The following is a 16,163-nucleotide window of genomic DNA, read 5'->3' on the forward strand; positions in this document are numbered from 1 at the left end:
GACCTGGCACATCTTTAGCGCTGGTTCCTTCTCCTTCACCCCCCTCCCAGAAGCGTTCAGGTTAATTACTAAGCTTGACCTTCCAAAATAAAGTAGGTCTGGCCCAGCCAGCCACCCCACCCCAGGCTCCCAGGCAGAGAGGGGCTCGTTCCTCCTCCTGAGTGGAGAATGGAAACTGCGTCAGAGGTCAATTTGCCCAGGATAATGATGTAGGAGGGGTGACAGGTTTCTGGGGGGGGCCCCACTCTAAGTGTCGACATGTTTTAATTAACGCTCAGGCTAAATTAACCCTGGCACAGTCAAGGGGAAGAAAACTGCTCATCTCAGAGGGAGAAAGTGTTTGGATTTGCAGAGTCCCAGTCATGACCGAGGGGTGCCTCTCCGAGGGGGTTCCCACTGAGGACTCTTCATGTCGGTGCCTTCGGTTCTCCGGTTCTCCTCCTTGCGAGAATCCCGAATCCCGACAGGAGGTGCAGCTGACTTAGCTGTTACTTTCGGTACACTTTACCGTGTGAGGGGTGTGCACGGCCGGATTTGGAAGGCGCAAACCGGGTGGCCCTCCGGCAGGGTCCCGCCTGCACGCCCAGCCCTCCCACCAGTCAGTTGCCCCCTCCATTGTAACATTTTCCAATTTCCAAATTTGCTGCGGCCCTGCGCCCTGTTAGGGGAGAGGCTGGGAGGCGGACATTCTCCTCATTCTTTTGCCTTATTAGGTTATGGATTTGATTGCTTTTGGGGGGGATAGGGGCTAAGTTGAGGAATGGCATCAGGAAGTGACCTCGGGAAGGGGGGGCAGGAGGAAGGCGGTAAAGAGGATGGAGCGGCAGGCAGGCGTGAGAAGCACCGGGGAAGGAGCCTGAAAGGGGCATGGCTCCGCTAAGCCCCCTAGAGAAGGTCCCACGTTCCGGGTCAGCAACTGGGCGCAGGCTCCCGAACGCCTCTATGCCGTTTGATAGCATTTCTGGATCATTATTTTGGGGGTTAGTAGCGAAAGGCTCCTCCTCTTTCTACATCTTACCAGTTGAGAGAAAGCAGGCTGACCCGAAGCTGGAGGTTGTTTCTAATTTGACTGGATAAAGATTTTTTTTTTTTTTTTTTTTTTGCTTTGCAGGAAAGGGGACAGGGAAAGAAGGGGACCCAGGGAAAGAGCCCCTGGGCTTATCCCAAACTTAATAACAAGCTGTGTGTTACTCATGAAAAAGCCTTGCCAGCACTGCCTATGGCTCATCCAGACACGAAACCGTTCAGGACTCGCAACTCAGAAACACGAAGTTACCTCCTAGGCAATGAGGCACAGATAGCCTCAGAAGCTGGGGAGAGGTTGTGTCACTTACGGCTCAAGTGCGGGTTGTCACTTGACAGAGGATTCGTCTTTGAAGGTACTGGCTAGGTTTTAGGGTTCAGAGCTCCCTGGGGGGGCACCTTAGGAATGCGGGCACATGTTGTGGCTTTCCACTGAACTGCACGTCTCAGCAGGTCCCTTTAACTCCTTTAAAGAGAAGATGCGAGGGGCGCCTGGGTGGCGCAGTCGGTTAAGCGTCCGACTTCAGCCAGGTCACGATCTCGCGGTCCGTGAGTTCGAGCCCCGCATCAGGCTCTGGGCTGATGGCTCGGAGCCTGGAGCCTGTTTCCGATTCTGTGTCTCCCTCTCTCTCTGCCCCTCCCCCGTTCATGCTCTGTCTCTCTCTGTCCCAAAAATAAATAAAAAACGTTAAAAAAAAAAAAAAAAAAAGAGAAGATGCGAGCAGCAGGGCCCACCTGCACGCAGGATGGTGAGCCGCTGTAATCATTAAGAAGCTACATTTATTGAGCACAATGTGTCGGGCACTGGGCCAGGTGTTTTACATATACTATCTCATTTAATTCTAGAATCAGCCTGTTGAGGTAGGATGATGATCTGTTCAAAGGAGGACACTGAGGTTTAACCTCTATCACCTGCCCAGGGTCACACAGCCAGTAGGTGGAGGGCATGGGTGCAGAACCCAGGTCTGTCTCCCTCTAAAGGCTGTGCTCTGACCCTCCTCCCACCGCACACCCTTCACTTCCTCTGGTCCCGTCACCAGAACCAAGTATGGAGATGGAAGCGCAGGAACCCCCTCCCACAGGAGCTCAGCACCCTCAACGCCCCCTCCCAGGCTGCAGCTGCTTGGGCCAAGAGACAGCCTGAATCCCAGTGACATCTGAGCCGCCTCCTCTAGTCTGGTGGGTAGGCTGGGTGCTATCGGTTAACCCACTAGCTAAGCAGGCAGCTCTTCCCAGAGCCTGGGTTCGCGCATGAAACTTGGTGACCCTATAAATTCTGCAACTCCTCCCCCAGAAAGCTCTCCCAAAAGGTGGGCAGAGCCAGCATTCTCCAATGACAACTAATGAGCCCCAGGTTCTGTCCTCGAAGGAAGTCCACTTCCATTGCAGCCTTTCAGAAGTGGGGAAAAGTTCCCCCTGAAGGATGGTCAGGCAGACCCCGCCTTGCAGCCATCGTAAGCTGGATAAAGAAACACACCGGCTCTGCTAATATTCTGCAGCTCTCTCTCCATAACGGCACAAAGAGTTAGGTGCCAAGCTACAAAGACTGGCTCATTCCGGGGGACACCTGCCCCCCTCACCATTGCCACCAAATCCTTCCACAGCAAACCTACTGATCCCAGGCAGTCTAAAGGAGGAGGCCAGGTCCTACTGGATGATTTCAGCCGCTACTTCACCTGCATGAGCCGAGCTGTGTCACAGCTCTCAAGCATCATGACTGAAGGGAGAAAGACCCAACCCGGAACCACACAAAGAACGAGGCATGGGGCAGCCACCCTGACCTTATCTTGCAGTGGGGCCACAGACTGCAACTCAAGTATGTCAATCTTGGAAAAGCATATCAAGGGCACTGCACTAGTTGAGTCACACAGTTGGCCATGAGCACCTGAATGAATGGTGTTTTGTTTTTTTTTAAACACACTGGAGTATTTCCTGGGATGGGAAGTCTAAGTTCCACAAGCCAGCTCTAAGGCATTTATTTAAAGAAAAAAATAGCACCTGTAAGCCGAGCTTGGCAGGCAAGAATAAACTTTCAAGGCAGAACGCTTCCAGGCCACCCTCATTCCAGGGACAGCATGTTAACTGTGGCACACCAACCAACCAGGCTGTCGGGGACCAACCCTACTCATTTCTGTGATCTCAGTACAGAACTGAGTGGTCATCTGGACTAGGAGGCAGTGGTGACATCACACACCCGGATGGGCCACGAGGCGCAAGGCTTGGAGAGACTCCTGGACCGAAGAAGCTAGTCTCTCTCTCTCTCTCTCTCTCTCTCTTTTTCTCAGGCCTGTGCTTATTGTGAAGGGACCATCAGCAAGCTGAAGACAAATGCCCTGGAAAGGCTTAGGGCAGACTCCCACGTGGGACGTCTGGCCTGCCCACAACAGCCGCGAAAGTGACAGGCCCTGTGAACGGATATGGATTCGGACCCTGGGATCTGGCTGTTCAGAGGTTTCAAGGCATGGCTAAGATATACCGAGCATGGAGCCTCAAACGTGAAACTCCCCAAAGACAACGCTCATCAGCGGAAGGAAGTGGTAGGACTGCTCGTAAGACACATCTAAGGGCTACTGTTCAGTCGCACACAAGAGACCCCCTAATACTTCCCCCAGAAACCTGCGCACAGCTGGGGCAAAGGCCGACCCCTCCTGAACACTCACCTCCTTTATGAAAGTTTCCATGACTGACCCCACCTGCCCTTATTCACCCCTTTGCTCTCCCGGGACACAGCTAGAGTGCTGCGGGCTCGTCGGCGTGCCGCTTAGTGTCCTTCTGAAGTCTCATGCGGCTTTGCTCTCTCCCCATCTACACCGTGAGCTCCTTGAGAGCATGGGCTAGGTCTCCGGTTTCTCTCATACCCCTGAAGGCTCAGTGCGGAGCTCCGCTCTGCAGAGGGGCCCAGCGAGGGTTGCTGTCTGGCCCTGCCGGTCATGTTTCTACCTGAGTGCTGGACTCCACAGCCCATGAAGCCCCAACTCATGTTACACAACATGCTGGCTGGCTATAAAATGCAGACCCACTTTGCTCTGCGGCCCCCAATTCTGCTACCTAAGTGACAAGTGCTAAAGTCTTTCAAAAGACCTTCTGAGTCTTTACAGTGTGATGGAAAGAGACAGCTCTTTCACCCCCACCCCCAAGGCTTTCCTTTTCTATCTGCAGGAACAGCCTGGAGCAGGTTCAGCTCAGCATAAATGCATAATAAGCCACCCACCGTGGAAACTTACAGCTGTATCCCAAACGTGGGGTAGGACTCCATATAATTGGCCACGTTTTCCATTTGCCATTACACTTTCTTCCCACTCTGAACTGGTTTTATAAAGGGGAGGTTTTATTTTTGTATTTAAGGGGATAAGGGTAAAAACACATGCACTTATCTCCCCTCCTATACAGCTACTTAAAAGATTTAACAAGTTCACATGGGTATTCTGCCAGGAGAGTGGAAACCTCGCCATCTTCTTTCCAGCCCAAGAAGCTGGCTGGCCATGCCATCACAGGGCGGTTTCATATTCATTCACTCCTTTCTAGTCTGTCAACAGGGCTGATTTTTGCTGCCGACTTGCACAAAGGGCAGGGCAAAGGGAATCCCAGCCCACGTTCAAGGTGGACGCTTTATGGTCTGTGAACTCAGCTTCTTGCTGGGTGCTGTGTGTACACAGTGTCCACCGACAGCCCAGAGCTGTGTCGCTGTTCCTCCCACCCTGAGTGAAAGCCACATAACTAGTCTGACAGGCGTGCCTTCAGATGGGGAGCCATGGGCAAAATGAAATCCACGGTGTTACTGGATTGGCTTCCAGTGGGGTACGGAAAGCTGAACGTCTCAGAACCAATCAGCCTGCATGTAGGTCTCCCGGAACTAGGACCACGCTAGCTACGGCTGCACCTGACCAAAAGAAACGAGGCGGAAATACTGAGTAAATGGAAGAGGGATTTACAGAGAAAGGGAAGTCCCAGGAGAAGAGCCAGTTAAAAAAATCAGGCTCCCTGGCTTCCCACTTCAAAGAGGCAACCACAACATTTTACCAGAGATGCTTTATAAATCAAGCGGCCTCTTGATGGGACTGAAGGGGACTGGAATTTGTTCAGAGGGTAAGAGTTAAGTTCTCTACGAGAGACAGTACAAGGCCACATGAGTCCACGGTGCTGTAAAACGCCAGATTCAAAAGTTACCAACGCTTTAATCAAACACAGGTGTCTACTGCAGCAATGAGCACAGAGATAATTGAAGCTTTTGTTTAGTTTAATGCTCCACAGTCCCAGGATTCCCACTTCAGAAGTCAGTTCTGGTTTGGCCGGTCCAGGGGCCCCGAGAGGAAAGGGGTGCAGGGCCAGAATCCTGGAAGCATGAGGTTCCTGGACTAATGGAATCGAAGAGGCACTGAATTTGTAGACTCTAGGCCTCATCGCCATTTCCAACAAAAAAGCTCTGAGAGAGCTCTGTCTTTTCTACATGCCCTGCTCTGGCCACTCTGGCCTTCTTTCTGTTCCTCGTGGCCTCCACACATTCGTCCCCCTGCTTGGAACAGCCTACCCATAATGCTTTCTTGGCTCCCTCCCTCATCCCTTAGGGAATAGCTAAAATATCATGTCTTCCAAGATCGTCCTCTTGATCGAAAGTGCCTGCGCTGTGCCCTAGTCCCCTCACCCACCTCTCCCCAAGCCATTCCCAATCACCAGACTGTAGTATATGTAGATACGGGAGCACAGGCTTGAAAACCAGACCTTCCAGGTTCAAATCCTGGCACTATCACTCGAGTAAGTGACTTAAACTTCCATTTCCGCACCTGTCCGGTTAGGGTAACAATACCTACCTCACAGTCCAGGTAGAGCACGTAGGGTAGAGTCGAGCACAGGGTAACACGCTAGCGATTATTATGATTTAATTGACACCCCCATCACACCATCTTGTCTGAAATTGCCTAGTTTTGCTTATATGCCTGCTCTCTGTCTCCCCCATCAGCCTATAAATAGATCAAGAATATACAGAAATGAGATGGAAGATGGTTTGCATTTGGTCATCTGATTTCCTTGGTGGCCACTGGCCAATCCCAAAATGGGGAGCTGGCTCCCCAAACTGCCCACATTCTGATATAAGTGAACCCACAAAGCCTGAACTACTACTCAGAAGTCTCATGTTTAAACAATGCTTGGAATGTTTGATAGGAACACGCATTTATTTTTAGGCAAGAAAGTTGTCTCCTAAGCTAACCCTGTAGCCCTGGAGCAGGCCGTATTTGGCAAGCATTGCTTTGTGGTTGTTTATTAAAGAGGCCCAGAACTTTCTCAAGTCTAAGGTAGCTGCAAAAAGAGAACTCAATGAGCAGTGAGTCTTCTATTTTTATGGTGAAAGCTTGTTCCCTTTGAATCTCTAGGGGGTTTCTGGGCAGCAGGTAAGAGCCGGGCGCCGCTCCTTGACATTACGCAGCTTGGGGCCAACCGTCCCTAGAATGGATGGCCGGACTGGATTCTTTTCTGCAGACTGCCTTTGTGTCAGTGAGTTAAAGAAAGTTACAAAAGGAAGGGGAAAATTGGTTTCCCAAAATGGTCAAGAATGCACTCCCCAAATCAGGCTAGGTATTTCCTCTCACTCTACCAGCAGACATAGCGCTGGGTGACTTCAGGCCTGACATCTCTGAAAAAGACATCTTGATACAGACCTTTCTGTTTTACAGAAAGTCAAACCCTCCCAGACTTGGCAGCATAGCTCAAATGACCAAAAAAAAAAAAAAAGAAAAAAAAACCTGCCTCACAATCCTGGTGATGTTTACCGTCTGGAGACCTTCCAGGACTGGTTAGCAGACAGCCTGTAAGAAGGGTTGATTCATCAGACCGCCCTTGAACCAGCCTGGAAAACCAGCTGCTTCCAGACATTTTGAATTCTGAAACTGAGTTTATATCATAAGGCAGAACTGGAAGACCATACAAGCCTACAAAATTAAAAAAACAAAACAAAACAGAAAACCTGACTCTTCCAAACACAATCCATGCCAGCAAGAGCCAAATAAGTACTTTGTAAAAGCATTTAAATATTTTCATCAGATTCAGAGTCTAATGTAAAGGTATTCAATCCCTTAAAGGAAAGAGGGGGAAGTAACAGGGAGAAAAAAGTTTATTTACTGTCAGAGTTGGGGTAGGAAGGATGTAGATTTTTTTGTTTTTAATGTTATCATGGAATGAACTGCACTTGGGATTTGCTGGAAACTTCAGAGTTCTTTTTAATTTGTCAGTGTTTGTGAAAGCAGGCAAAAGATGCAGGCACATTCTGCCCTGCTATTAAGAAGTCACATAGCTGGGATTCCAACTCTAAATGCCTGGAGAAAAAGCACACATCCCAGCCACAAAGCCAACAGTGGCTTTCATGGTTGACTCTTTTTCTTCTCCCGCTCTCATGCGCAAACGCACGCCCTTCAGGGATAAAATGGCCCGGCCCGATTCCTGCACCAGGAAACAAGCTTCTCATCCACCCACCCAGCAAGGCCACGGTGCCTGTGGAGTGGAGACTTTCCTGGGAGACCGGCTGGCGGCAGATTTCTGCCCAACAGCCCAACATTCCACCATTAGTGCTGCCTCTGGGATGGAGGCGCTCCCCAAAACAATAAGTGACTCAGTTTCCATGGTGACATCAACTAAACACCTTTTACTCATACCCAGATTTTGATCACAGAGACTTACATGTTGACTATTACACACGCACAGACTGAGGCAATGACACTGACTGAAGCAGACTTCCAACACCACCCTCGGCGTTTGGTAAAAGCCTGTCGTTTCAATAACACAGGTTGAAGACCCACAAACTCTCCTAGAGTGACACCCCCTCAGCCTCCCAGCATGGCTGGTGGTTGAATCACTTTCAAGCTTCCTCCCGTGATGGTTCTTCTAATCTCAAATTGGCCTTCTCTGCCATCAAAATGAAATATACATAATTTTTTAAAAAAGAGAAAAAAAATATATCCATTTTACTTCCTGCTATGCCCCCCTCCTGGATGGCTGCTAATTAAGATATTTGTAAATCAGAGTCACTACTCGGGAGGTAGGATATGAAAACCCTCTATCTTAGGCTTTTTTGGAGATTAAAAAACCAAATGTGTTCTCTTCATTTGTGGAGAACGAGGAGCAAGGCCTACCGCCTGCCCCTGGCACGGCCTCCCATCCACCTAGAAATGTGGCTTCCACCCACTCTCAACAGCCATCAAGGAGGGGGGGAAAGATGAAAAGAAAAACCCACTAGAAAGCCAGTGACAGACATCACTCAGACCCACACCTTGGGGGGGGGGGGGACTTTAAAAAGCATAAAACAAACCACAATGTCTTCTTTATTCCTGCCCGAAGCTGAAGACACAAATGCTATTGTGTGGCTGGTGTTCTAGCATCCCATTCAATCATTTCAACACCGTCAACGATATTTCCCAAGATGACTTCATTGTGTTCCCCAAGTAGTAACGGCCACTTCCAACTACTTCTGCCCTGTGTCCATAGTTCCACTGGAAAACAAAGAATCTGTTCTGCTCTGCTATTTGGAAGAAAAACATTTAAATAAGCCTTTCTTAACTCGGCAGGAGGGCACTGCTTTCCTTTTAGAATCTAAGATTCAGATACCCAAACAGGAGAGCAGTGCAGTTTATTCCTGGGGGCAGCCAAACTTTCAGTGTGTATGTGTAAGAAAGCCAGAGCCTTAAAAAGAAAGCTGTGTGAGGAGCAAGCGATAAGCCCACAATTCTTGTATTTACAAAGTGGCCCTGCTTTCTTCAAAAACAAACAAAAACGCCTAACATTTGAAAACAGAGATAAATCCAGAGTCTTGTGATCTTGAGTGATGTGTTCAAGTACAGCACGGTGGGGTGTGTGTTCCTGGGTAAGTCACTCTGCCCGGAATGTTTCCAGGGTTGAATGAGATCGTTTTTTCCAAGTGTGGCATGCACACTTGGGAGATTTTGAGGATTATTCACATCCTACATTAACCCTTGAATCACCATGAGCTTATTCCTTTGATATTCTTGTAAACCTTCTGATTACTTCAAAGAGAAAGTCTCTGCTTGGTACTGTGGTCTTTAGCACCTCACTGACACTTGCCAATCTCTCTTTTTAACAGAGAGAGCAGGCCTCAGGCCCAGAGCCTTCAGCGGGAATAAAACTTAGCTAGAATTTAAGGACATTGTTTGGTTCTCAGCATGTTTATTTTTGCAGTTTCCTTCTATTTATGGCCAGGGAGGCTGAGTTTTTCATTTATCATACTTATATAACTTTTCCTTTTAAAACTAAGGCAAATTGACTTAAAGAAAGTTTTAAGTGTATAAAAAATTTTAAATGGTATGAAAAAATCACAAATGACTAAAGTTTAGGAAACAGGGAGACAAGGGCAGGTGCAAGGAGGCAGGGGCGGCAGCTCCTCTGGCTGGGGGAACCACGTCTCTTCTGGAAACACAGGATGGTTCCTCACTCTTGGGGGGATGGGGCTCATCCCAGAAATGCAGATGCCAGCACAGAAATAGGCGGCAAATAGCAAATCCCAAATAAGCTCAATCCATTGGCTTCCCAGTCACTTCAATAAAGTACACCTAAGAAAAAGGCCACTGGCTTCTTCCAGAGTAACTGCTGCTCACACTAAAGAGAAGGCAACCAAGTTACACCAACCAGCTTTTCAAGACTTTCCCTGGACATTCCAAGTTAATGCATCGATTGTTTACAGAGGAAGGGGAGGGGGAAGGACTCGAAAGAACACAACCAAAAAAGGCACAACACCAAGACAAATGTCTCAGATTTTTATAATCCCAGGGAGACCGCTACTTGGATAAAACTTCCCACCAGCACGGATGTAAAGACACCCTTGCCAGTTAAATTCACATGAAGATTTCACTTTCTGGATGGAGGGAGGCAAGATCCTTCTCCTCCCAGCCAGCTGGTTAATTTTCCACCCAATAAGATGACTCTGTACAGAGTCTGGAATTTAAAACGATTGTTTCTCTTGATCCACTAACCCCAACACTCCTTGATACCTGAGATAGTGACTAAAATGTAACTCATAAAGCTTCCTGAAGAAAAGCACATGTTACTGTGCCACTTTCGGACACTTTATAACAAATTCTGGCCATTGGCGTCTAGACTGCCAACACTGTAAAACTAAGTTTCCTTATAATTGTGCTTTGATGTTTTAAACTTTAAACTCATCCTAAACGAGGACTAATCTTGGAGTCTCAAACCACCCGTGCTATAAAGACTTCTTTCAAACCTCCATGGATGACAGAATTTGAAATCTGCTCAAGCAGAAACTTCTGCCTGCCTACCTACCTGTGTTTCAGCCACCACTGCCATTGAATGACCACCTTGCTATCACTTGCCTCTTATTTCCATGGAAAAAGAAAAGGGGTGAAGAGGAGCTTAAACAAGGTAACATGAGTATTTTGTTATTCCATAAAACAAATACATAAATAAAAGCAGTGGGAGTGAACTGAGGGAAGGGACTTGAATGTGACTGATGAGACTACGGACATCACTAAGGGAAGGAAACAGGGATAAACTGGGGGGAAACACTGGTCTAGAATATACTAGGGGTGCCTGGGTGGCTCAGTCAGTTCAGTGTCTGACTCTTGATTTTGGCTCAGGTCATGATCTTACAGTTTGTGAGTTCAAACCCGGCATCAGGCTCTGAGCTGACGGTGCAGAGCCTTCTCGGGATTCTCTCTCTGCCCCTCCCCTGCTCGCGTGCACACTCTGTCTCTCTCTCACACACAGTAAATAAGTTAAAATATACAAAATGCCAGGGAAGAGCTAAACATGTTGCTACTTAGCTATTCAGAAAACTTGAAGGAGCAATTGATAACTAGAGCAAACTGCTGCTCGCTTATTATTTTTGCCCTTCCCCTCCCCCCCAGTGGAGGCAGTAAGGGAATCCTTGTTTTAAGAACCCTAAGATTTGGCCAAAGGCTTGTACAAATCCCAGCACACTGTCAACCAATACAGCAAAAGCCAAACGTATTCATCTCAACAGTCTCAGAAATTCCTTGCGCCTTCTCAAATCAATTCTCTTTTGGTTCCACTCGCTTTACTGTCCTCTGCTACTCTTGCTACTCACTCAGGTAACTGAAAAACAGTGCCGTCTGGCCAAAGTCTGCCATGGCTGGAGTACGTGTTTAAATTTTAAATGACAGAGGTCCCCACCCCAGAGGCTTAAGACCAGAATGCAGACTGGTCCCTGCTCCCCTGAAATCTGATTAAAAAGACGTTTTGAGAGTGCACTCGCACCTCTTAAATGACCTCCCTGACTGCATCTCGGGAGTTTAACAGCACCAGCAACACCGATATTAAAACATCACCCTCATTTCCAGGGCTGTTTTCCTCCAACATGTCACCAAACACTTTCCCCACAAGGAAGTCTGCTTGAGGCCAGGCAACTGGCTGCCCTTAAATAAAACCATTTAGCCCCAGTCCCAACCTGGAGGGTGAGTCAGCTCCCTGCTGCCAGGGTAGCCTCCTTGTTGGTCTTGGAAGCCGGAACCAGGGAGGGTGTTTCAAAAGGCAGAGGGCAACCCTGGGTTGCCACCCTGGACCGCCTAGGATTAGATGTATCAGCAGGCACCGCTCCCACTTCACACACCAGCTCTCGACTGAGTGAGTGTGAGTGGCTACCAGGGGCACTGTTACTCCCGAGGCCATTCCCCCAACACCTCCCCTCTTTGGCAGTCATCAGAAAAGCTGTGTTCCGAAACAGTGTCAGGGGATGGGGAGGGAATAGAGTGCTAGTGGCTCAGTGGCTTCCCCCACCCATCTCCCGAGAGAGCAGAGCATAGCTGTCCCCCTCCCATATTTGCAGTCTCATTTCTAGATGATAGTTAAGCTCGTTTAAGTTTTTATCATCGATTTATGTATGTATTTATTTATTTTTTGTAGGTATGTTATTTAATTTTAAAAGCTGCTAAGGACCTGTCAGTCTTAGCCAGATCCTAAGAGGGAAGCAATTAAAGTAATGGAACAAAATAACAGATGGCTACTTTGGGGCGTCTATTGTTAGCCTTATAAAAAAAAAAAAAGAAAAAAAAACCTGTCGGAGAAAAACAAAACACCATCAGAACGTTCAAATAATTAACTCACCCTTAATACAGCCAGAGCCAAAGGTCAGGGATCTAAACAGTGAGGCCCTGCCCTGTGAGCAGTGATGTTTCAATGAACATGCAAGCCCAGCAAAGGAGGCATTTCTTCTTGATCTACTGAGGAGGTTCTGGACGAGCTGTCAAGAGACCTCTCCTGTCCTGGAGAGCAGGGGTAGTAGCAAGGCTACCCAGGCCCCTTTTGGCAACTAGGAGAAAGAACCGTGGCCAAGAACTGTAATTGCTGGAGAATCTGCTCAGAAACCAGACCAGTCCTTCGCCCATCCCCAGGAGAAAATCTAGGACCTTCCACATCAGAAATGTTGCATAACCTACTTATCAGGTAATGCCTTGGTTACAGGGGTCTCAGAAGTCAGGGCAAATGGCTTCACCGGAAGAAGCCACACACACACCCTGACTCAACCAACCCTTGCCTAATCCCTAGAAGAATTCAATTCCACACACTTGAAGGGACTACAGCTATCCTGGACACAGATTTTCAGAGTATGTGAGTATACGCACAAGTGCCAGGGGCTCAGCCTTGGAGAGGCAAGAAGGGCAACCTGTTATTCACTAAAGCGACACTGTAATGTCGAAAAACTCAGCCAGACTGTTTGGAAGGAGCAGGGGGCGGGGAGGGGGGGAGTCCTCTTAGAAGGGAAAGGACAGTCCAAACTTATGTATATATTCTTTTCCATTACCCCCTCCCCCCCCTTCATAAAGGATCCCTGATCCATAACAGGAGAGTGCACAGCAGCGAAGCAATATTTTCCTGCAAAGAACAGTTACATGTAAATATCTGCTGTAGTAGGTATAAAGCTGGACATACTAGAATCTGGTCCTCACCAAGAACTTGAAGCAACTTGTATTAGAGGACGCTGTGGGCGACCCTTTCCCTCAACCTTGCCAGTCCTTAAGGAAAGGAAGAGGGAAAATAACACAGAGCAGCAAGGCCTTGGGGTTCCATTGAGTCCTCATTCCCACCCAGGCAGACATGAATGGCGCCCCGGCCTCACCCAGTGTGCAAGGGAGACTATAACCACGAAGGAGCACACACCCTAACTCCCAGAAGGGAGTGGAAGTGAGCTAGCAAAAGGAGTCATTTGGGGAAGGGTAGAAGACAGGAAGGGAAGGAAAAGGAAGGTTCCCTCACCTCCAGTACCTGAAAGAAAAGAGGGATTCACCTTCCCATGCACTCGGAGCTGGAGAAGACAGATCCCAGAAATTCTCAAAAATAATCCTGTGGCCCCCTGTCCCCCTCCCGACTTTCCAAGTCTCTTGGCAACTCTTAACTTTTCCAACCCAGCGCTGCCTCAGGCAATAAATTATTGTTGTGGCTGCTGGCTAGACCTCTCTCTACCCTCAAAAAGCATTTGTAGTTCAGATTATCTCAAGCTGCCCACCCTGAGGTAGGTGGCTCAATGGATAAGACCACCACCACCCCCACTACCGATGAGGAAATTCAAGCAGAGGCTGGGAATTTACTCAGTTATGCCAGGCTCCACCCCAGGCTGCCTTGGAACAGCTGCTCCTTTCACCCTCTCCCTCCATGCTGGGGAGTGGGGGTGGGGGGGGCCTGCCAAAAGACCCTGAGTGCCAATTCACACCCTCAAGAGGCTTCCAGTCACACTCTCCACTCTCATTCCTCAGCTCACCGCTCAAACACCTTGAGTCTGCCCGCCACGTTCCTGAAAAACTCCACCAAGCCCACCCTCCAAAGTCCCAATACCATACACATCCATCTTTGCAGCATCACAGAAGGGCCTCCTTCGACCCCTCCTCATTTTACACATGACGAACTGTACTAAGAGAGCAAGAGTCTTGCCCAGGACCACAAAACTGATTAGTAACAAACCTGGGAAGGAAACCCGATCTCCAGAACATATTAAAAGCCTCTAACTTCAAGTACCTGCTACTCTCTTCACACACACGTTACACAACCCCTCCCAACACACACACCCACTCAACATACTCCTTTCTCTGGCTCTTCCTGCACACACTCAAACCCTCTCTTCTATCATGAGAGCTCCCCTCCTCAACAACCTTGAATTATCCCCCCCCCCAATACCTCCTCTGGGCCTCCCACTCCTTTTGATCTCCCTTTCACTACCGTGGTACCCCCTAAGTTGCTTCCACACCCCAACATGCCACCTGAAAACAGACGCTGCTTTAGGGTCCCTTCACCCCTTTCCCCCCAAAGACGCAATTCTTCCTGGACACTCACCGCTTCCTCCCTTATTCTCCCTCCCCCCACCACCCCACTTTGCAGTCCCGGGACTGCGCCTTGAAAAGCCCTCCCCCCTCCAAATTCCTTCCTCTTCCTCGGTCCATCTCACACACTGTGTTCCTAATGAGACTTTCATTTTCCTAAACTAACCTCCCTCCCATTACCCGCCATTCCGTCGCTCACATTCTCTCCACCATGCTCACCTTTTCCACACTACCTTTTCCTGAGGCTCCATCCAACCCCCTACCTAGCTTTTCAACCTTGAATCAGTTCTTCAGAATCCCCTCTTCAAACACTCCAGGGACCATCCCCTTCACCCTCTTCATCAATTCCTCACTCCTCCTGCCTCCCAATCTTCTCCTCTTCCCTTTAGAACAGGGCACTCCAAATAATCCTCAACCCCTCAAGCACTCCTTACGGCTCCCTTCTTCTGTTCGCACCCCTGCCCATCCTCGCACCCCATGCCACAGTCTCACACCCACTTCTTTCCTCTGCCCCTCTCATCTTCCAAGTCTCCCAGGTCCCCCCCCGCAACTACTCTTCAGACTCCACCTTCCTTTCTTAGCACCCCTACTCCATCTTCAGACTTCCAGAATCTCCATCCCCTTTAGAACTCCCCCCAACCCCAACCTTCCGACCTTTCTGCACTCCAAATAACCCCCTCCATCTTCGAGCTCCTGTTCAGGCTCCCCGACATTAATTCCATCCTGGCCCACGAATTCCAGACTCCCCCGTTTCTCTCCGCACCCCCAACCATCCTCTGAACCTTCCACCCCGCCTTAGACCCCAATTCCATTTTAGAGGCTACAAGCTTCTCTCGATTTCCCCCAATATCCCGCCCAGACCGTCCAATTCCTTCATCGGGCTCTCTGATTCGTTTTTTCAGACTTCCATATTCCCTACTAGGCCGCCAATGATTTCTTCAGACTCTCAATTCCTTGCCCAAGTTCTACAATTCCTTCTCAGGACTCCAAACCCCTTCCCAATCCCGCCAATTCCTTCTCAACACCCCCGATTCCCATCACAGACCCTCCAATTGTCTCTCAAGACCCTCCAACCCCCTTTCCGGCCCCCAGCCTCCCTCGGAAGCGCCCCTTCCAGCCCGTCCGGCCCGCGGGCCGCGCACCTTGCGCTGCTGCTTCTCCCAGGCCGGGTCCAGCAGCAGGTCCCGGTCCCAGTCGTCTTCTTGGGCCATGTAGTCGCCCATGCTGCCTCCGCCGCCGGCGCCATTGCCCCCGCTGCTGGGGCCGTACTGGTACGACTGGTTCGCCGCGTGGTAGTCCACCATTCCGCCGCCTCTTGCTCGCCCACCAGCCCGTCCGCTCCCGCCGCAGCTCCCGCCCCTCTGCCCGAGCCTCCGCCGCCGCCGCCGCCGCCGCTTCAGCTGCTTCAGCCCGCCCTCCCCCAGCGCCTGCGCACTGCCTGCCGCGCCTGCGCACCGCGCCGCCGCCGCCGCCCTCCCGCGCGCGCGCGCGCCTCCTAACCAGGAAAGGGCTGAGACCCGCCTCGGGGAGCTCGGCGCCTGCGCAGAGTCCACTTCCCGGACCACCCTTTCGGCCCAAGTACGAGCCGCGTCCCCGCTCCCGCGTGAGCGCGCGTTCTCCGCCTGTGGGCGGGGCCATTTATGAATGATTCATAAGGCGGGTCCCGCCATCAAGCCTTAACCTGCTGGGGCCTGTATTCTCATTCGACAACACAATTTCAACAAATATTTATTAAACGCCTCCTGTGTGCCAGATCATGTTTTACGCATTGGCACTAAACAAGAGAGACAAAAATCCTTGCCCTTGTGGAACTACCTTGTAGTGAAGGAAGATAACAAACAAAATTTTAGG

General features: G+C 49.7%; 1 protein-coding gene across 2 annotated transcripts in view; it reads right to left on the reverse strand.

The window, feature by feature from the left end:
- ACTN4 (actinin alpha 4) overlaps positions 1-15,735 on the reverse strand; it is a 70,834-nt gene extending 55,099 nt beyond the window's left edge. The window contains exon 1 of one of the 2 annotated variants that reach the window (XM_049621304.1): positions 15,455-15,735. In XM_049621304.1, coding sequence (XP_049477261.1) covers positions 15,455-15,616 — 162 coding nt within the window. In that variant the 5' untranslated portion in view covers positions 15,617-15,735. The remainder of the gene's footprint in view (positions 1-15,454) is intronic. The other variant, XM_049621303.1, reaches the window with a different exon arrangement.
- Between the last annotated feature and the right edge of the window lie 428 nt (positions 15,736-16,163).

The sequence above is a fragment of the Panthera uncia genome (genome assembly GCF_023721935.1).
Source record: "Panthera uncia isolate 11264 chromosome E2 unlocalized genomic scaffold, Puncia_PCG_1.0 HiC_scaffold_19, whole genome shotgun sequence".
NCBI classification, from domain to species: Eukaryota; Metazoa; Chordata; class Mammalia; order Carnivora; family Felidae; genus Panthera; species Panthera uncia.